Source organism: Propithecus coquereli, unplaced genomic scaffold (assembly GCF_000956105.1).
Source record: "Propithecus coquereli isolate 6110/MARCELLA unplaced genomic scaffold, Pcoq_1.0 Scaffold29, whole genome shotgun sequence".
NCBI classification, from domain to species: Eukaryota; Metazoa; Chordata; class Mammalia; order Primates; family Indriidae; genus Propithecus; species Propithecus coquereli.
Window position 1 is genome coordinate 7,731,653 of NW_012148507.1, and position 22,686 is coordinate 7,754,338.

The 22,686-nt window shown below is 43.0% G+C and overlaps 1 protein-coding gene across 3 annotated transcripts in view; it reads right to left on the reverse strand.

The window, feature by feature from the left end:
• NRG1 (neuregulin 1) overlaps positions 1-21,525 on the reverse strand; it is a 1,425,061-nt gene extending 1,403,536 nt beyond the window's left edge. For 2 of the 3 annotated variants that reach the window (XM_012648557.1, XM_012648565.1), the window contains exon 1: positions 20,029-20,758. In XM_012648557.1, coding sequence (XP_012504011.1) covers positions 20,029-20,758 — 730 coding nt within the window. Of the gene's footprint in view, positions 1-20,028; positions 20,759-21,309 lie in introns of those variants that run through there. The other variant, XM_012648562.1, reaches the window with a different exon arrangement.
• Between the last annotated feature and the right edge of the window lie 1,161 nt (positions 21,526-22,686).

The following is a 22,686-nucleotide window of genomic DNA, read 5'->3' on the forward strand; positions in this document are numbered from 1 at the left end:
GTAAAGTACCCAACCCAGCACCCAACACTCAAGTCTGTTTGCCCCTCTCTGTCCAACCTACCCCTCAAGGTCCACCTCCAACCTCACCCCATCAATGAAAGTTTATTCTGACCCTTCCAGGTGGAAGTGAACTCTAGCTCATCTGAATCTTTAAATCATTTATCTGTGATCCGCCCATTTGACATCTTGCCGAAAATAATCTTGGGGGTAGTTATTTTCCAAGGTCCAAGATACCTCCACAATTAGACCACAAGCCCACTGGTTACTGACCATGCTTTCTATATCACTTTACCCACTACAGTACCAAACACAGAGTCTAGGGCCTTGACTAATCCATAATTTGAGTTTTGCCAGTTGACTATGACTTGCTCTTTTTTCCTGTCCACATAGCACATAAACAGGTCCTGGAACGTAGAAAGCACTCAGACATTTGTAGACCAAGTAAGGGCTGGCAGAGCCTAGAAATGACAAAATCAAAACCCAGTGGTGGCTACAACTGGTAGGCATTGGAAATGCTCTACTAAATAGTTTCTTGTTATTCCTTCTCCCTAAAGCTCACTGTGTGGTCAAGACAAAGACTAGAACTCAGATTAAATCTCTTCCTTTTAATTTCAGAAACTAATTTCAGGAAAAGATGGCCCTGAAGAGACCAGTTGAACTGAGAGATTATGAAAGGTGAATACACACCAGAAAGGCAGGGTCCTTGGTCAGTGTTTAGCTCAAAACAAGCACTCAAAGCATATTCATTCAACAAATGACTATGAAAATGGAAATCATAAGCAGTGCCATGCCCAAAACTTTTCGTTGAATTTTAGCCTTTTTTTTTGAGGGTTTAGAACTTTGGACGCATCATTTAATAACTTTGTGTAAAGTCCAATGCTATAAAACTATCACTGGAAATCAGTGATACGGTGAATATGCTGGTTGTTTGGTTAACTGGTGGGAGATGCGTTTGCTTCATTCTTACATATATCCACAAACCATTGCAGATTCATTTGAAATGAATAACATAGAAATGAGAATAATCCAAGTTTGAAAAAGAAGAACCTTATTTCTCTTAGCAACCATAGGCTATGCAGACCTAAGTTTGCCTTCCCACTACAGGAAAAACTTTAACTGGCACCTACCGAAATATAAAGATTTAGAAATGAATGTAGTTCGCTTGTGCTCTTCTTCCAAGAGTCTGGTGAAGACTAATTCACTTAGGGCCAGGAGCAGACCCTGGTAAGCTAAGGAATCTTAATTACCTTCATTAAGACAAATAAAAGTTGGTCAGGCCTCTGGAAGTGGCCAGGAAATTCCTTTGATCTTCTAAGAAATATGTGGGAGCTAAATAGATTAATAGGGTGTTGTAAAAGGGTCTCTCAAATCAATAGCTCTGAGAGTTTACTCTTTTTAAATATAACTTTTAAAATGGCCTGTCCGGCAAATAAAGAAATATACAAATGAAGAAAAGGACCAAATTACATAAACTGTTTAGGGAAATACTAAATCATAATAACAGCATTTACAACAAGAACAAGGATTTCAATTATGCCCCAGCTTATAATCCAGAGGCAATAACATGTCAGATACATTTGTAACATACTTAGGTACTGCCATAGTTTTAATGGGTGGTCACTATTAAATGCTAGTAATAAAAATTACAAAACCAGTTATAAATGAGACCAGAGACATGACTTTAAAAGAATAAATGATGGCCAAATAATATCATAGAAAATTACTATATTGCTACAGACTCCCAACAGTACTTAAGAAAACCTTACCCCAAGATAAAAATAAAGGTAAGTCTCTGATAATAGAATTTAAGTTAGGGTGCAATTCTATTTTCTCCTACTAAAACAGAAATTACATTTCTTCCAAGGAGAAGTGTTAATATATATTTTTACATCCAAAAAGTAAGAATTAAACTCTCCTCCACTAGGTGAGCTTCTTTAGTGAGAGTTTTATTATCTCTAGTGGTTGCTGAGCCTGTGTTTGTTAATACAGAAGTTATTCAAAGAAGGGGCAAATGTCTAGTACTGATCAGACTCTATTCTAATTGTTTGTCCAACTTAAGACGCATGTATGCAACATGGTCCTCCAAACAGTTTTAACACACACTGCAAACAGTCTTAACATACATTGCCAACACAAAACACAATCCTATCTACCCAAAAAGTGTTTCTGAAGTTAATATCCTCCCTAGAGATTTCTCTGGTGTGCCCCAGCAGAGGGCCTTCTCCTTTGCCCCACACCTGTGGGACACAATGGCTTCCTCTGGTCAATGTGCCTATGTCTTTTCTCCCCACCTGTATTATCAATTCCTCAAACTTCTCAATATCCCACAGAACAAGAATCACTCATAGCATACCACAACCAGTGAGTAATGACTAAGTGCTTGTTGAATTAGGGAGGAGGAGGAGTAAATATGATTACTTTTACTATTTACATTATAATGCTTGTCATACAGATTTCATTTTTTTTCCTCCAAAAAGGTAGGAAGCATTTACTATAAGGACACTTTCTAACAAGTCTAACCTGGTTCTGAATCCCAGCTTCTCAACTCACTTAGACTGTGTCTCTTGGGTAAATTCCAGAATTGCTCTGAGACGGTTTCATCTGTAAAATGGGTATAATGATGCCAATCTCTAGGTTATTGTCAGGATTTAGTTAGATACCAGATCAGAAGGGCCTAGCACTGAGAGAGCACACTGAATAAACCCAAATCACTAGTAGGGAGAAAACAGAACGCAGAATTATGTCCACTTTTTGGGAGCTACGAAAAGGTTGGTTTTCAATTTGCCCAGTTCCCCCAAGATACTCTAAATGCAAAAATTCTGCACTCAGCCTGGCTCCGTAGAGCATGCAGAAAGATGAGAAATCTTCCAAAGCCCTGGGCCCAAAATGTTTGAGCAAGCTCCCTCCCCCTCCAGGTAGGCAAGGGGAACCTAGCAGATTGGGTTTTTCCTACATGTGCTGGAAGGGTCCCTTCAAGGCATTCTGGGAACAGGGCCATTTCAGTTCCCCTCCCCAAGGGCACCTGCCCCAATCTGTTGCTACTGAGGCTCAGGGCTTTGCATGAGGCTCAGAGAGCAAGTGTCACCTCTCTCCTCCCTGTGGGAGCCTCGGTTCCCACTCTTTCCAGCATCAGGTCTTCCGGCATGGTGCCCAGCTGCTCTTCTAGGGAGAATCCTTACTTGATGTTTCACTATTGCTCATTCCTGGTACCATGTCCCAGACTCCATTTAGAAAGGGCATATTATCATTTAACTTTTCTAGGAAAGGCTCCCTCTCCTCTTCTCTTTTTCTCCCCCACTCTCAGCATCTATTCACCTGCTGCTGTGACCACTGCAACCATCAACAGTATTCTAGAGAAAGAACCCTCACTGCAGAGCCAGCACCCCTAAGCCTGAACAAACGTTCATCCCTGACCAAGCAACTTCCCCAGACATGATTCACCCTGGAGAAGGCTGCCTGTTGACACGGTGCTTCTCAGACTTCACTGAGCATCAGAAACACCCAGAGAGCAGGAGGTCTGGAGAGAACCCAGAAATTTACAGTCCTAATGGCCACCAGAGTGGTACGATGCTACTGATCCACTAACCACACTGGGAGCACTCGGTGAAAGGATCTTTGGCACACATAAGAGAGTCCCTGGGGTCCTAAGAGAATGAAGAGCAATCAAGTAGGTGAGATTCATCTTTGTTTCTGCCTCTGTCACCACCGCCTTCCCTGTCCCCAGCCCCACAGGATCCTTGCTGCCTGGAGTCAGCCTCCGAGGTGGCTAACCTTCCCTGGCCCAATTCACACTAGGAGAGCACTTACAATGGCCTGGGTGCTCTACGTACATAATCTCAGCTGGCACTCACCCAGTCTCTAAGAAAGAGGCATTGTTCTCATTTTAGAAAGAGGAACTAGAAATAAAGTCTAAAACATCAAGCAATGTTCCCAAGGTCACGAGTGACAGACCAAGATCCAGAGGCCAAGGCCTCACCTTAAGCAGTTTGCTGATTCCACTCCACAATCCAGGTTTCTCCCTATTGGACCCCACCGTGTCTCATTTCCTTCCTGAAGAAATATTAATGTACCACGTATGGGGTTTCCTCATTCAGACAGCAAACTTGTTAGCATAGAGCCTTTAGAGACGCAATGTAAATTCTCGTCACAATAACACGGCATATTCAATGTAGGATGATGGAGACAGTTTTGTCCAAGTGGATCTGATTTCAGTACTCTCAGAACACATCCAGCCCTCCCCCTCATTTGCCCATAAGTACATTCTTTGAAGATAAGCAGTAAAGTCTACCTTTGGCCACAGGTACCCACTATGCCAGAGAGTGCAAGACGGCCTCGCCCCAGGGATGGCGCGACTAGGATTCTATCCGACTGCATTGTTCAGAACTTCATCATGGTTCTAACAGAGCAGATCAGATGACCTCAGTGCAAATAAAGGTTCTGCCTCCCAGCTGCGTGACCTTTAAAGTTCTGTAAACCTTTTTGAATCTTGGGTTAAAATTAGAACAAAAATGATATACTTTACAAGATGGTGTTAAGGAATAAATGAGGTAAAATATGCAAAAATGCTCAGCCCATAATAGAAACTTAGCAAATTCTAATTCTCCCTTTTCTTATTCATCTTCTGATTATTTTGCAGAAAATCTTTGACTTTATCAGTTGGAAAAAAAACAGGGTCCAAGGGCTCCTAGACCTAAGCATATCGAAGTCACCTGAGAACTTTTCAAAAACGCAGATGCTCAGGACAAAACTTGGCCCAAATAAATTATTACCTCCAGAATTCTAGCCCAAGAATCTGTGTACTCTAATGTGCAAACCATTTTGCAAACCACTGGTCTGTTCAAGATCAGAACATCTGGCCCAATAACCCATCTACAGTTCTCCAAGGTGAACTGGACAGAGTCAGCAATGGAAGTAGGTTTCAGAATTTTTCTTCCCATTTTTGGAGGTTTCCTTTTTATCCTTTACCCCATTTTCTTGGATTTATAATGTGGTTTTCAGAAATATAACTCCTAGCTTATTTACACTGCATTAAAATTAGGAAAACTCAACGTAAAAAAAAAAAATCTTCACTATTTTTGTACCAAAGTAAACAAATGAAAATGGGAAATTCAAAATCATTCTTCCCATGGTGGTTCAAATTCCTTATGCAAATAATAGTTGTGAATTGCATCAAATCAGCAGCTTTCTAGACAATAAAAAGAAACTGCATATGGACAGACAGGAAAAATGCACTCAGTTACTGTCAGAATAATAACTTTCAATTCCTTGACTGCTGCTCATTAAAATGCTCAGTCATAGCTTCAGATAACGGTAGCTCCTGTATCAACCTAATGCATGGCTCAGGGACCTTTTGACTCAAATCATTTTTTAAATTAGATTGATAAGTGTCACTTCGCAAGTATTTACGTGACAAGGCATTATGTTCTCACAGGACCTGGGTACCAACTGCAGATGGTCGTCAGTTCTCAAGTCGGTGTGCCAAGAAAAATGTAAATAATTTGTCACTGAAGGGGTTTATGGGATACATAGGAAAGAATTCTTAGCTAAGGGGGAAAACACATAAAAGGGCAGTCTTTAACAGCATTTCATAAACAATTTTGATGATTTTTTAAAAAATCGTATCTTTATACAAACTATCCATTGGATCACTCAAGTCAATCATTCTTCCAAACCCTTTGGGCCCCACAAAAAAGCTTCACAGTACTACAAATAGCTTCCTGCTACTTACGTTCAAGTGAATAAAAATATTACTGAAATTCAATCTGAATAACCCAGAAAGTGGCCAATAGTGCTTCAATCGCCACTGTCTGGGCTCCACCCCTGGTCCTTGGCCAGAACTGCTTTGTCAGTCCCCACTGTTGCTAACGCCAACGTGCACTTTTCAATCGACAGTATTTGGCAGAGGTCAGCACGCAGAAATGCTGGTTTGGACTGTCGTGTCCCCTTTTCCGCCAGGATGCTCTAGGGACACAGAGGCAGCAGCCCACTCCCCTCCTGAACCCTGTCTAGATCCTCTGGCTCCTCTGACTGCCTCTTTCCTCTCACGCTGTTCCACCTTTAAAGGTTGCTGTGCCTCTCACTACATTATCTCCTCACTTTTCCTCACCCTCTACCCTCCTTCCCGAAGCAATCTCACCTACTTCACAGAGAGGACAGATTGTATCCTTGTCCACAACTGCCACGTTCATAAATCCAACCCAGACTTCTTTTCTGACCTCAAGCTCTGCACATTCACGTGCTTACTTGGTATTTCCATGGAGATACATCAAAAACACACTGAACTGACCCTTCTTCCTGCAGTACCCCCATTGCATTACCTGCCCTGTAATTTGCTCATGCCAGAAACCCAGGGGCCATCCCCGCCACCACCCTCTGGGAGCATGCCCCGCTTCAGAGCCAAGACTAGAAGATGCTTCCAAAATAACCTCAAATCCCTTCATGTCCATGGCTCCTGCTCTAGTCCAAACCCACAGCCAGTCTCACCTGAAGCTCTTAGTGCCCTGCCCACTCAAAGTGTCTTCCAGTCCATGCTCCCTACAACAAACAGCTGTGATGTTTTGAAAATGGAAACCTTATAATTCCCATGCTTAAAAATCCTTAAGAGGTATCCCATGCTTTCAGGACCAAGTGCAGAGTCCTGAAAAGTCAAGACTGGCCTGATTTCTCCTTCAGGCCTCATCCTGCCCTCCTTGGCACTGACTCTCTGATCTGCCAGTCCTCACCCCTGCCTCAGGACTGGAAATGCCCTGTGCTCCTCCTTCCCATCCTCCTCCCTGCTCTATCAGAAATTTTTCTTTCTCAAGGAGACTGTCTTGTATCCTTCAGACTGAGACGGATTCTTTTGTTATACCTCTTCCTAGGACCTTGTATTTTTCCTTTATATAAAGCTTAGCACAACTGTAATTATATATAATTCTTTGTGTAACCATTTTGACACACTACCCTATTAGCTCGGAAAGGGGCACGTCTGAATTCTTCCTCGTCATCCCAGAAATCAGTACAGAGCCCATCCTAGAATGATGCCTGATAAATATTTGTTGAGTAAGGAAATTAACACAGTAGGCTTGCTGCTTTCTCCTTTTTCTATTAACTACCTACATGTGTTTAGCAATCTCATGATTCTCAGAATTTATTTAGGCAACATCCTCAGCATGGTCCCTGTAATTTTTCCCATAGGGAAGGAGTGCCTAAATCTAAGAGGAAAGAAATAAGGTTTGGGGGCTACAGAACATGGATTGAAAAAGGATAAAGGGTAAATGAATGACAAACTCCAAATCTATTTTAATGAACAAATATTTCCCTTACTGACCTGCAGGCAAAAGCTGTTCTTTGGTCCCCAGGAATTCAAGAGCCTTCCAAAGCCAAATGGCACATGGCAAACATGACACTGAAGAGTACAAGTGTATCGTTACACTTTACACATCATTAATTCAGAAGTATCCTCTTTATCTTCTCAACATGTAATAAAAATATTCTAAAGGAGAGGGTAACAATAGCATGCATGATATAGATGCACAAAAGATTAGTTATTTTACGCAGCTTCCAAACCATTATCTCAATTCACCTGCTAAGGATTGGTTCTCTTTCCTCCTGGGTTGCACAAAAACAACCATATGCCCGGCTAATCATACGATCACTAACAATTCTTGCTACCAGGAAGTAGGTAGATGACATTGGCACTTTAATCATTTTCATGGGTTTTTCAATAGTATTTTAAAAAGAAATATGACCACGTATATACTGACAGTTATTTAGCACAGTACTGGAAATAAAACTACTGGAGAGTTCATAAAAGTGATTAAAAATGGCGGATAGATTACTCATCAATCCATTTAATACATTGGACAGGCTTTAACCTAACAATTTTGCTTTTACAGACAGCTTTATCAGCCATTTTTAATTTATCCTATGAAGAAAAAAAAAAAGTACATCATGAAACTCAATTAAGTCAGCTGTGATAAAGCCTCAGAGTATTTCTCCACAGCCCCTGTAACAAAATGATTTGTTAAACACAGAGCTCTAGAAGATGTCCTAACATGCCAGGGAAAGACAGAGTGAATGTGGCCTGACCCCCTGCATTTTCAATGGTATCAAATGAAACCAGACATAGTGCGAATTAAGCTCGAAAGATTTATTGCAAAACTCACCCATAAAATGCTAAGTTGAGCATAAGAAAGAGCACGTAGTTAATATGCTATTTATCTACAATACGCATTGATGCCTTTTATGATCTGCTGTACACTTACCTGTTGGGCTCTTCCACTGCAATGAGGCAGCAAAAGGCCAATCTGTCTGCTTTTCAGAAGACAGCTATGCCATTCAAAATAAAATGACCGTCACAAATTGGAACTCTGCCTATTTCAACCAATTTGGTCCGAGGTGAGGTTCAGCTATGCCTCAGGTGTTAGGGCAGGTCTTATTCAGAGGAAAGTAAAGACCAGAAAGTCTCCTGTTCTGTCCATTCACTGGGCAGAAATAAACTATCGCGTTTCAGTTGTTATATATTTAAGATACCACTTATTATAGCAGTTAGACTGCCCCCAACTAATACATCCACTACGAGGAAGGCAATGTTCCAAAGCGACAAAGACACGGTCCTCGCCACCAGGCAGTATTTCTATTAAAAATCACATTTACTACTTTTCCTTGTTAAAAAGTAATGTACATTCATTATAGAAACTTGAGAAAATACAAAATTAAGAAAAATATAAACATTGATAATCTGAACACCCAGAGATAAACACTATTAACATTTTGCTATACCAAGTTCTAGGTTCTTATTATTTTCTTGATTGACAAGATAGATACATAGAAAAAAAATCACATGTTTTTATGACATTTTTTCATTTTACAATGTACTTGAGAACGTATCTTGAAGTCATATTTTCATCTACAAGATTTTTTAAGACTATAGAAAAATCCATTACATAGCTATATAGTGTTATTTAACCATCTCCCACTCAGATTGAGGGACATAGTCAATCTGAAACAATGGGTAGCAAAGGTGCACAAGAGACGGAGAAGCAGACCGCTCTGGGAAAAGGGACTGATATGTGCAAATCCAAAGAGCCCTGAAGTCACTTAGGACATGTACAGAATGCCATCAGTGTAGCCCAGGGTTCCAGGGAGGAGGATGAACTGGCTAAGAACACTTGGGACAAATGCTGAAAGGCTTTATATGCCATTCTAAGGAGTCTGGATTTTATCCTGAGAGCCACTGAAGAGCATTAAGTAAAAGCTCAGTATAATCTTTTCTGTTTTAGAAATATCACTCTAGCAACAGTATACAAAAGAGATTTAAGAGGAGGGGAATACACGGGTAAAGATAAGAGGCTGTTATAGTTATACCACGGGGAATAATAGTAGTAATTACAATAGTAGCAGCGATAGCATTAATAGTTTCATTATTAGTATACAGATGGACCTACAGGAGAGATGAGACACTGGTTAGTATGTTTATATAAAGTGTTCGCAGGACACCTGGCTTATCTAGTAAGTAGCTGAATATATGAATCCAGAGCCCAAATGAAAGGTCTTCTCTAGAGACACAGATCGAGGAACCACAGTTTACAAGCAGCAACGAATCTTCTGCAGTAGATAAACCCACCAGGGATTCCGAGAGGCCACAACCAAGGAAAAAAACAACAATGGACCTAGCCCCGCTGAACTCAGCCCACCCCAGTGCTATGGAGCTGTGAGGCCCCTGCTTGCAGTAATTTAAAAAGTCAGATCGAATTATACCTCATTTGACAACTTGTTTCTGCATTGCTCACTTTACTCAAAGGACCAAAATGTATCCTTTTCTTGACCGAACGGTAAGAATCCTAAACTGGGAAAGAAGGTCTCTTAACCCAAACCTCTACACCATGGGAAGAAACCTGCCTTTGTCAGAGCCATGGGGCCATCCCACTAAAAACCAAGTTCTCCCTGTTCCTTCTGTAACAGTGCCAACTATGAAAACCTAAAACAGTGCCCTATCTCCATCAACATTGTTAAAATAAATTCATGTGAAATAGTTTGAATCTTTCTTTTCCATTTTAATACCCCAAATGACTGAACTTTCTTGTTCTAAAAGTTTACTGTGATGGATTAATCTATTAATCATACTTTATCATTTCAAAGACAGGCTTGCAGAGACAACGGTATTTACTTTTTGAAAGGACAGCGCTGGTGAATACAAATAGCTGTTAGTATTTTAGGCAGTTTAACAAAATGACACAAAAAGGCAATGGAGAGAAAAGAATTTGGAGGAAGCAGACGCTTTTCTCCCTGGAAGGTTCCCTCTCATTCAGCTCTCTTTCTCTTTTCCTAAGATTGTATAAAAGTTTCACAATTGTTTTCCCATGATTATGCTCTTAGAGCAACACTGAAATGAAAGGAGAGAAAGAGAAAAGCTCCAGGGATACAAGTGGAAGTGGTTTGTATGTTTGGGTCATTTCTCAGATGAGGACCAGATTGAGTTTATTTTATTTATTTATTTTAGAGACAGGGTTTCATTCTGTCACCCAAGCTGGAATACAGTGGCACAATCATAGTTCACTGCAGGCTCAAACTCCTGGGTTCAAGCGATCCTCCTGCCTCAGCCTCCCAAAGTGCTAGAATTACAAGCATGAGCCACAGTGCGTGGCCCAGATACAATTTAAATGGACCTTAAAAAGCATCTTAGGGCCGGGCACGGTGGCTCACGCCTGTAATCCTAGCACTCTAGGAGGCCGAGGCGGGCGGATTATTTGAGCTCAGGAGTTCGAAACCAGCCTGAGCAAGAGCGAGATCCCGTCTCTACTAAAAATAGAAAGAAATTAATCGGACAACTAAAAAATATGTAGAAAAAATTAGCCGGGCATGGTGGCGCATGCCTGTAGTCCCAGCTACTCGGGAGGCTGAGGCAGGAGGATCACTTGAACCCAGGAGTTTGAGGTTGCTGTGAGCTAGGACGCCACGGCACTCTAGCCCGGGCAACACAGTGAGACCGTCTCAAAAAAAAAAAAAAAAAAAGCATCTTAGTTCTACCTTCTCATTTTCCATATTAGGAAACTGAGATCCAAAGATGTAAAATAACGTTAGTGACCCAAAATCACAGAGCTACTAAACTACAAAGCTGCAAGTAGAAAGAATTCTCCTGAGTCTGAGGCCTGGCACTTTGCACTTGTAAATTAGCTGAACGGATTTCAAGTGTCTGCCCATACGAACAGTGTGGCCTACTGGATGAGACACACATGTATAGAAAAATTTAAAAATACATAAAAACGTAAAAAACACAGATGACAGAAGGGAAATCTGTAATAGTACCATGTATAAAGTATATAATGAAGAGGAGCTCTGGGCTCAAAGGTTAGATCAAGTATTTCTGGCAGGAATCATTACTAGGATTGTCATAGAAGCTATGAGATTTGAGCTGTCCCTTGAAGCAGAATTTCCCTGGGCAGAAACGAGGGCAGGAGGAGACCCAGGCAGAGGAAATGGTGTATATAAAACCAGGAAGGTTAGGGAAGCACACAGCCTGTTCATGGGGCAGTTAGACGGGATAAAGTATTGATAGAGTAAATTGAGAAAGATAAGGCTCAGTCTGGACTCAGGAGCACACTGAATGTTGACATCTAGAGTTAATTATGATGCATCCATTTAAAGTTTCCAAGCAGTGAAAGAAGCCTAATAAAAGTAGTGTTTTAGAATGACAGCCTCTAGTGCAGTACTTGTGGGAAGGGGATTGGAGCCATGGACAGGAATGCAAACAGGGAAATTGGGGGTGGGAGGAAGAAAAATCAATGAATAAATTAAATCAATTAAAAGGTTCTGATACTAATCTAAATATGATAAGGTATCTTTCTGGACTACATGGATAGCAATATGAACAGAAATACAATATTCTTATGATGACCACGGAAAGCTGTTTTCTAAATTTTCAAGGTCATGTTTATTCTTTAAACCTTTCGTTGTTTTTATTAAGTTATTATCCATAGTGATTTTGTTATTTAGTGGCTTCAGATTCAGGCTTCTAAATGCTGTGTAAATTAAGTGTTGAACAGATGAATACCTCTGTTTTCTGAGCACTTTTTATTTATGGTACTGTCGTGAGAGGCACTAACTTCTTATAGAAAACAACAATGTATAAACGCTCACCAACACTTCACATACATTAGGATGGCTATTATCAAAACAGAAAACGCCAGGTGCTGGTAAGGACGTGGAGAAACTGGAACTCTTGTGCACTGCTGGTAGGAACGTGAGATGGGGCAGCCACTGTGGAAACAGTGTGGTGCTCTCTCAAAAAATGAAACACAGAATTACCATGTGATCCAGCAATTCCACTTCTGGGTATACACCCCACATGCTGAAAGCAGGGACTCAAGGAGGTATTTGAACATCCATGTTCGTAGCAGCTGTATTCACAATGGCCAAAAGGTAGAAGTAACACAAGTATCCATTGAAGGATGAATTGATAAACAAAAATGTGGAGTATACATACAATGGAATGTTATTCAGCATAAAAGAAAAATAATTCTGACACATGCTACGACATGGATGAAGCTTGAAGACTCATTATGCTCAGTGAATGAGACAGTCACTAAAAGATAAGTATTGTCCAATTCCATTCATATGAGGTACACGTAGAGTACTCAAATTCATAGATAGAAAGTAGAATGGGGGTTGCCGGGAGAGGGGAGGAGGAGGATGGGGAGTTAGTGTTTAACAGGTACAGGGTTTCAGCTTGGGAAGATAAAAAAAAGTTCTGAAGATGGATTGCACTGTTGCTTCCACAACAAGGTGAATACTTAATGCCACTAAACTGCACACTTAAAAATGGTTAAAATGGTATATTTGTCACCATAATTAAAAAAATATATATTGTTCACCAAAGTAAGACTATATTCCAAAATGCTAGAGTTTTTAATAAAATTTCCACACCGATGAAAGAAAAGTCGCTAGTGTTTCTCTGGACAAGACGGAACCAACTTGTATAGATGGGAATGAAAACAATGAGGACAAGAACATCCAGAGGTATCTGGGCTTGCAAAGAAGTAGAAAGTCTGGGCGGTCTCGATGCTGTCACCCTTTTGTGCTGATGACAGGACAGTGAGCTCACCTGCTCTGAGCAGAACCCCTCCATCCTGGCAATCACCGAAAGGCCCTCAATGCCAGAATCGCCTCCCAAGGGCGAAGTCTAAGGACAAGTTCTATTTGAAGCAAACAACAGCCATCCATTTCCTCCTCCGTGGACAGCCATCCTGCTCCGTACAGAGGTGCGGCCAGGAGGCTTCCTGCAGCGGAGGAAAGGCTGCCACTGCATCTGCTGTTTCAGTGACAGCTCATCATCTCCCACGGCACCTCCAGGGCCGACCGAGGGAGTGAAGGCAGAGGACCCCGTTATTCATCAGAGCCCAAAGGGACACGTGTCACCCCACCTGCAGTCTTCCCAAGAGCTGATGCTATGTGAAAAACAAGAACATAAGTAAAGAGCAACTCACCTAAAATCTTTTTGTACCACTTCTTAGGGATAGAAGCAGTGCTTTTCCATTGTCACTAGGAGAACTGAATTTCGACATAAAGTAAAACCTATAGTAAGTACTGAGATGGCCAGACACCTCCGAGGAGAGATCAAGGGAGAAAACAGAATTTCTGAACACAGAGGTCGAGCACCCAAAATGAGTTGGGATCATTGGAGAAGGAATCTGCTAAAAACAGTACACAAACACTCTTGTGTACTTTCAAGTGTTTGCAACACAGCAATTTTTTTTTCCCTGCTGGCCTATAGGAGACACAGAATAAATATTGCCCAAAAATAATTGAGGAAAAAGAAGTTTTGGGAAATTAAATAACTTTTCCCTGCAGCTGAAAGGTCGATTCAGAGATAAGGGCATCCTACCAGGATATGGCTTTAAATGCTACTTGCTACAGATACCTGTTTCACCAAACCAGAGACCTGAAGAGAGAAAATAAAAAGGACTTTTATTTTTCTTTCTAAATTTAGCCTAGAACAGTGATTTCCACTATCCAATCAGCTGGGGTGCTTCAGTCATTTATTCTTGTAATTATTTAATGGAAATTTAATCTATACATAAAAATCAAGCTCTATGTGTCTATCGAAGAGGCAAAAAAGTTATCAACTCAATCAGTGGTAGTTATAACAACGTGGTTTTAGTTTGTCCCTCCATTTTTTAGCTTCTTTTGCCTTAATGGCAAGTCCCAGATAAGAGACAAACATCTGGGATGACAGGAGTGCTGCTGTGGGCTGTCCACGTACAGCAAGGCTGACACTGCTTCACATCGCATCATCCCCTCCATGCTCTGGGGCCCTGAGTGCACCCACTACCAAGACTAGCACCCTCGTCAGGTATATTCCCTGGCACTGGACTTTGTTCAGTTCACATATTCTGACACAGCAAAGCAAAAGGAAAAGAAACAATGCCACCCTCTAGGTTTTCCCAGCCCACTGTTACCTCCAAAATCTGGCTACCAGCTCCAGAATCATGCCCTACTCTGAGTTGTTTTCCTATAGGTCCAACACGCCAGGGCAGACATCCAGAGACAGAGCCTTGGGCTTTGGAGAGAGAGCCCAGGAACTAGAGATGCAATACAGTTACCATCCAGGTCCTCATAGGATGGACAAAGAGCCCATTAGGAACAGAAAGACTATTTGCATTCTCAGCCTTACGATCTACGACCTCTGTTTTCCAATGTACATGGACCCACATGGCCAAATTCCAAGGTGTCAAGAGAAGGCTAGACCGCATGATGATGAGCAGCAAACCTATATTAAGATCCATTCATGGGCCCCATCATTGACTTCAGGCTTCTGTTGCAGTATCTTCATAGAAGAAATAGAAATGAAGGCAAAACCCATATGAAGTCTGAGTTAGGAAGTAGTAGAACAGTCTCCCATGTTCCATCCAAGCTGTGGCTAAAGTTTCTGCTTTTTCAGGTATTATGAAAAACAAAGAATGAATTTTACGAGGTTTTAATGGGGTAAACCAAGGTTAGGAAACCGTTTCCTAGGAAACTATCTTGCATAGGGAAAAACATCCCGATTCTGTTAAAGACGACCGAAAATTAATGTAAATTACCATTCGCGCATCTCTTTCTAGGATGACTGGAAGGCAAGTCTACACTGCAGAGAGCTATCTCCTAACAATTGGATCTGTGCCAAGCAGAGACTAGTTGACCCATTTTTAGCTTTCAACTTCACCAAAATTTCTTGTATTTTATCTGTTCCAACACGTATGGATCATTTGGGAACAGAAACCCAAAAAGCAAGCCTTCAGAAACAGGTTTGCCTCAAGAACATGACCGCCCTAAATGACTTAGGCAGTATGAAAACACAACCTCTCAACTAGCTCAATCTCCCAACTCAGTAAGACTTAAAAATCTGTATTCTATAAATTCTCAAATCATCCAACTTTAGTTTTAAACACGTTATGTCACTAGGCAGCTGTTCAAGTATTATACAGTGACTGATATTTTGGGGAGGATGCAGGTAAGCTAGCTAGGTCATACATTCTTTCATAGCATTACTTCAAGTACTGAGTAACCATAGTACTGAGATGCTTGAACAGCTGTGAGGAGAGATCAAAGGAGAACACAGAATTTCTGAATATTGAAGTCTAAGCACCCAATATCAGCTGGGATGATTTGGATAGAATAACATAAGCATGCACAAACTTAGAGCATTCATATATGGACTGAGAACCATGCACAATGCCCACTTCTGTTACTTAGAAATACGAACATTAAAAATTAGTTTTCAGTGTCTCATGAAAACATTGACTAATGCATGTTACACTATTTTGGGGGATAACAAATTGCTTGAGTCAATAAGATCCCTAGTTGTATACTTTTTGTTTTCATTATCATTTATCTATAGAAGACTAATCAAAACATGTATTCCATAATAGCTATCAATAGTGACTTTTTCCTATCATTTAAACACATTAAAAGCAAATAAAAACCTAAGGATTGCTAAGTACCAAGGACCCATGAGCGTTTAAACATCTTTGGACATCTGGCCAGTTCATAAACTGTCAATGAAATGTGAAAGGATGTTTTAAAATATGTTACGCTTATAATTAAGAAGAGTAACAAGTAGAAAATAAGTATCAAAGCAAAGGCGATTTCCTGAACAATGAATAGATTATATGGAACAAGGGCAATAACCCACCCAATCACATCTTTTGTTCTCATTTGCTATAAATACACAGGCCAGGGGAAGCACAGGTCACTGTTTTGATTCTCAGAGTTGTTTAAGCTTCCCAGTCCTAATACATCAGGACATATGGTAACACTTTCCCTGGATTCGGAGGATTTATAGATGTCCCACGACAGATGTATAGATGTCCCACAACAGATGAGAAGCATCCTCTAGTGCTAGTAAAATATTCTAACTCAGATATTTAAATTCACTTTTAAAGTATTTTTATTTTAAGGAGTTGTTTTCCCAAATGACCTATCTTGGTTTCATTTTTTAACATATATATAAATAAATACATCTATAGCTCCTCTACTCAACAGAAGGAAGTATTTTAAATCCAGTATAGATTTTTGACAGCAAGATTTATATGGTTTAAAGAGAGCAGTCACAAACACTTGGGAAATTAAATTTACATGTGTATTTATGAAATACAAGCAGCCAAGCTATACCTGTTCCTATTGCTACTTCCATAACACAGCTTTTATTAAGAATAATTTTCTTCAATGCTGACTGGAAAATCCCTGCAGCTTTTTTTCATTTTCATAACACCATAAGGTCAAGTACAGTCTTTATTAAACAGTGATTGAGATATTAGAAAGTCCAAGTGCCATTTATCATAAATACTTGATAAACACGTTTATATTATCAATACGTGCATATGGTCTTCCTTCCAATATCATGATATACAAAATATTTCAATTGGCTTATGAGATCACAATCGGTGTACAAATGTGACAAAGCCCAATTGTAAATGTTATTCACCATCAGTATTTTTACTCCTTTTTGGAAATCAGTTTCTGCCTAGTATAACCACAACTCTTTGGAAACGAAAACCATAGCACATCAAACAATGACTTGTTTGAATAATAGAAATTTAACTGAACAGCAAACTATTGACATTTTGCATTCCAATGGACCCAGGAATATTTCTTAGTGAGCAAGAAAATAAGCAAAGACTATAAAAAATTTAAGTAACTGTAAAGAAGTACAATTGACATGAACTTCAACTATAACGCAAACAATCTATGAAATTCCATGTTTCTTCTAAAATACACTAATAGTTTGTGTTTCAAAGGATCCATTTGTCAAAGAGATTGTTTTTATGCACACACTATTCGGGAGTTTCTGTTAGATGGGAGGAAAAAAGAGAAAAAAGAATTTCAGGGAAGATTTTTATTAGCTCAACCCTAAGGCTAATCTGTTGCACGTGTAGTTTCTATGCTATCGAGCAACTTGTGGGGAACGATACCGCAGCTGAGAGCATGAGAGCTGGAAACTGTTCCCCTGGGTATGATATCACAAAATCACTTTGCTATATTCCTTCTCCAGCCTAGCATTATGGCTTAAGCCTGCACACAACCGTCACACCTCCAGGGAGGCTTCATGATGTTAGACGAGGACACTGCTCCATCACTCCCCCTCAAATCTTTGACCAGAAGCACACAAAAGCACCTCAACTAGGACAAATCAGACTCTACTCTCACTGTATGTTTTTCCAGTTGTCTCTGTTCCTTTGCTTGGTACATTCTGAATGGCATTGTTATCTGAAACCATGCAACTGGATGAATTCACAAGTTTTCACTCACACACATGTACACACACACACTTTTCCACCCAATATTCCAAGTATGGATTTACTGAGTTTACATCATATAAAACAGCTTATACTATTTACTTTTATCCTCCAATATTACAAGAACTATTATGCTTGGTAAAAATGCAAGAGAAACTTCTAGCATGATTTGTTAGTCCTTAGCTAAACCTATTAGTTGAGGCTTTGTGCAATATCCTACCATCAATTATATAACACTAAAACTGACAAACACACACACACAAACCCAGGGCAGCAACTTCATAATTTCTTAATCTACTCAATTACATGCAGGGAGATTTCTAGTTCATTAAAAACCCACTTTTTTTTTTTTTTTAACATGCCACAATTTACAACTACGCATTTCCTTTGACTAGCAAACCAAAGGGCAAAAGTAACTACCTTCAGTGAAGCTTTTTTCCCCTTAGAAGCACAAAAATGGAATATTCCTCCAGACAACACGAGTTTTCCATTTCCAAACATCCTCTCTGTGTTCATAAGAACTTTACGCCTGAAATCTTACATTTATTTCTAGTTAAAAAGCATAACTAAACACCATTGCTAATCTAGTAAGCCCCCACCCATCCTAGGTATTACTGCTAATTCTTTTATACTAACGTCCTACCTTGCAGAGCAAATAACTCAAAACTCATAAGGCTTGGGGTAAACGTAAGATCCTTCCTGAGTTACACACAACAAAACATATGAAAACTGGACAATGGTATGGCTTAAAAGGTTTTGTTTCAGATACTGTAACAGAATATCATAGGCTGCAGCACAGTGGTGTTGAGCTTTTGCATTTCCTAATAAGACAGCTCCCAGCAGAGCTTTCCCGTGTTTTACAGTGACATCTATCAGCCAGTCTCAGGGAATCCCAACGCCATTCAGCTTTCTTCAGCACCACTCTCTGAACAGCCTCTGTCCACCCAGTGGTGCAATCTTAACAGGTCTCTGGCGCACAAAGTACATTGTTAAAATAAGAGAACGGTGGGTGAACAATGCTCTTTCCCGTCGTTAAAACCAAATCGTGAGGTATTAATTATTAACTGCAGGACATAAGCACCACAAATGCCAACCAGAAATTTAAATAATTGGCCACCCCCAGACACAAATTTAGAAGATCTGACACACTTTGCATCACAGGCAGACTGAGCATGGCATGGTGCTGAGTTTCGTCAAAATTCAATTAACCCAACCAGCTATTAGACAGATACATAAAGACCAAGGGGAAAAGCTATTATGCATGTTCGAATTTGTGATGTGTAATCACGTTAATTTATGGTTTGAGAAGAAACCCCGCTATGTGTGTGTGATTATATGGTAATCAGGAAATTATACAGATATTTACATCACAGAAATTATTTGACGAATGGCACAAACATAATGCTACCTCAAAAACTTAATTAATTAGCAGCTAATTTCTCAAACCTGCTCCTAGGAAGCACACCTGGGAAGAACGCTTTTCGGCGGTAAATGGAAAAAGGTGTGGAAAAATCGATTGCTAAACTTGTCTTCCAAAATTCTTCTTCATGGCCTACACGTGAAACTCCGTAATTACGCTCATCTGTTCTGATTCACGGAAGTGCCAAAACGTACTCCAAACGAAAATATTGTGAAAACCAAATTTCTTGAGATGATTTCGCCAAAAAAACAAAAACCACACACACACACACGAAAAAAAAACCCAACTTTGTACTTCTCACAAACACCAATTCACAAGGCACAGACTGCACCTATCTGTTGGACACTGAGTTCGCCAAAAACTCTGGCACGTCTGGGTCGCGGACTGTCAGTGCGCTGTGACTTCCCCGTCGGGGCTCCCCAGAGCCAAGCCCTGACCATCTGCACACTCAGGACCCCAAGTGAAGGGAAGGCGTTCCAATCCTGCGGGACTCACCCTTCCTTCTGCAAAGGAGGCCCAGGATCAACGGCTCCTAACCAAAGCCAAGTTCAATAATCCCCACGCCATCAAGCAGCTGCCGCATTTCCGTTCTACTTGGTGAACCAAACCCCAAAGAATTCAAAAGTTTCAGGCGGCCCCAACCGAGGACCAAACTTGGGCTGTCACCAATGGCAAAGCTGAAGCAGCGGGAAAGCGGAGACGGCGCCGCCAGCGCCAGCCGCGAAAGCGCCCTCTGGGAGGACCGCTCGGAGTCCGCCACCCCGAAAGTAACTCGCCGCGGGACCCGCACCGCCTCCGCTCGCTCGCGGCCGTCGAGCCCCGCCGGAGCGCGCCCCGGGGGCAGCCACTTACCGCACCGCTTGCACAGCACCCTGCTGACCTCCTTCTTGAGGTTCCGGCCCGTCTCGAGAGGGGGGAACGAGGCTCGGAAGGCGGCCGGCGCGCGGCTGCTGCTGTTGGCGTCGGGCTCCATGAAGAAGATGTACCTGCTGTCCTCCTTGAGCCTCCCGCAGGACGGGAAGGCGGGGTGGCCCCAGGCGCCCAGGCGCACGGTGAGCAGCGAGTCCTTCTTCAAGCCCCCGGCTTTCACCGCCCACACCTGGTGCACCTTCACCAGATAGGGCGCCTCCTCGCCGGGGTGGCCGGCGGCCGGGGGCCAGGAGGGCACGGTCCCGTTGGCGGTGGGCAGCGGCTCCTCCTGGGCGGGCGGCCCCAGCGCCCCCGGGCCCGCGGCTGGCGGCTCGCGCTCGCCGCCCCACGCCCCTGCCTCGCCCGCCGCCGCCGCCTTCCTGTCGAGTGCCCCCTGCTGCCGCCGCGGCGGGTGCACCTTTCCCTCGATCACCACCGCGGCGCGCTGAGCCAGCTCCTGCACCGAGCCCACGCTGGGCGGGGACGAGTAGCACACCGAGGCCCCCGCGGGAGCCGCCTCGTCGCCGGCCGCCGCCCCCGGCGCCAGGGCCGCGGTCCCCAGCAGCAGCAGCAGCAGCAGCGGCAGCAGCGGCGGCGGGCGGGCGGCGGGGCCGGGGCGCAGGGCCCGGGGGCCGGCACTGCCGGAGCGGCGCGGGGCGCGTCGCCATCTCATGGTGCGAGGTGCGTGCGGGCTCCGGGCTGTCGGTTCGGACTCTGCCCGGCTCTCTCGCGCTGCCTCCCTTTTCCTGCCCCCAGCACCACTCCTCCTCCCCCCACCCTCCTCCTCTTTTATTTATTTATTGGGGGAGGGGGAGGAGAGTTGTTTACGGGAGGAGGAGTGGGGAAGAGGTGGGTGGAACCACAAAAAGGCGAAGAGGTAAAAGGACAAAAAAAAAAAAAAAAGCAAAACAGAAAAGGCAAAAAGCCGCGCTGCCCCCGCCTCGGTTGCAGGGAGTGACAGGTCCCCCCCCGCGCGCCGCCGCCGCCGCCGCGCCGAGCCCTGCTGTCGGGGCTGCTGTCACCGGAGGAGGACGTGGAGGTGGAGGAGCTGCTCCGCGGGTAACAGTCCTTTGTGTGAAGCGCTGCTGCGGCGGCTGCTGGGGCTGCGAGCGAGCGGCTGGGCGAGAGCGCGAGGGAGAGAGCCCTGGAGGCGGAGTTGCGTGCCTGGAAATCGCTGGGTGGCCGCGGCGGCGGCAGCGCCCTGCGCCTCGCCAGCCTGTTTACCTGGGCTGCGAGCTCGCCCCGCGCGGCCCTTCCCCATGCTGCCGCCCGAGCCGGAGCCGGAGCCGGAGCCGGGCCCGCCAGTGGTCCTCCGGGGTCTTCCCGTGCCCGCGCGCCGCCTCGCTCGCTGTCGCCCCGAGTGCTGCAATGGGAGGCCGGGCGGCAAACAGGCTGCAGTCCGAGTGGGCTGCGGAGATTTACTGGGGAGTGAGAGGTGACGCTTCAGTAAGCAGGGACCTGTTAGCCGGCGCACGGTGTCCAGACGCTGGGGGGAGGCAGGCCGCGCGAGCGAAGGGTGGGACCCAGCACGTGCGGGTCCTCTGCTGGGAAAAGTTTCGGGTGAACCGGTTGCTTGACACTCAAAAGGGAGCAACATGTTCACAGGAGACGAGCAGCGATTAAAACAACAACTCGATAACGCGCTCTCTCCTGCAAATGCACACACACGGCGTGCGCTTCGGCTGTGACGCCTCTTTCACTCCATTCTTGGGTGACACTTCAGTCTCATGACCCCCGCCTTTCTTCTGTTGAAATTCCAGCTTCACCATGATTTTAGTACATGTGTGCAGCTGCTGATGGGAGCGTAGTTGGAATAAAGACATCTGCTCAGGAAGGCCATTTTCTATAAAGTTTATGGCACTTTGTCAACTAATCGGTTTTGCAAAAATATAAAATGAAATGAAAGAGGCTTCTGTAGCTACTGGAACAAAAGATGCCTGACACAAGGAGTTGTGGGTTAAATATTGTGTCACCTGAATACCACGCACTCCCCCACTCTGCCCCTATCTGTCCCCCAACCTCCCACCATCCTGCCAAAGTCAAGGAGCTGCTTCTAAAACAGGAATCCATCCATCCTCTCCCAGGGATGTTCTATTCAAGCCAGTACCATACAACAGAAAGAGAACACGTTATAGCATTTCAAGGTAAATATTTTCTCTTATGCTCTTTTATGGTGAAAAATATATACAATGACCTCATAAAACAGTTAAAGTTGTTTTTCAACGGGCAATAGATCCACATTGTGAGAACTGAAGATTTTAAAAGCGGTCTGACTTCATAATATCTTTATTCTGGGATTCTACAAGTTGCCTCTGGCAGTGTCTTAAAAGTATGTGCTATAAGCTTTAGATTTTTTAATATTAAAAACAGGTGATAATATGCCATAAAGATCTTTTTGTTCTTGGCATAGTGTAATTGGCTAGGAAAAAAAATGTTTCATTTTCTCAAAGTCCAGTTTGAAAGAATAGGGTCTTGATGCTGTGTGTCTCAACGTGGGATTCCTATTTCATATACCCTGAGGGACTGCTTCAAAGGAAGATCACTATATAGCATGGTTGTGCAGGTCTGGCCTCCAGTATATGTGCTCTTGAACCCTGGTGC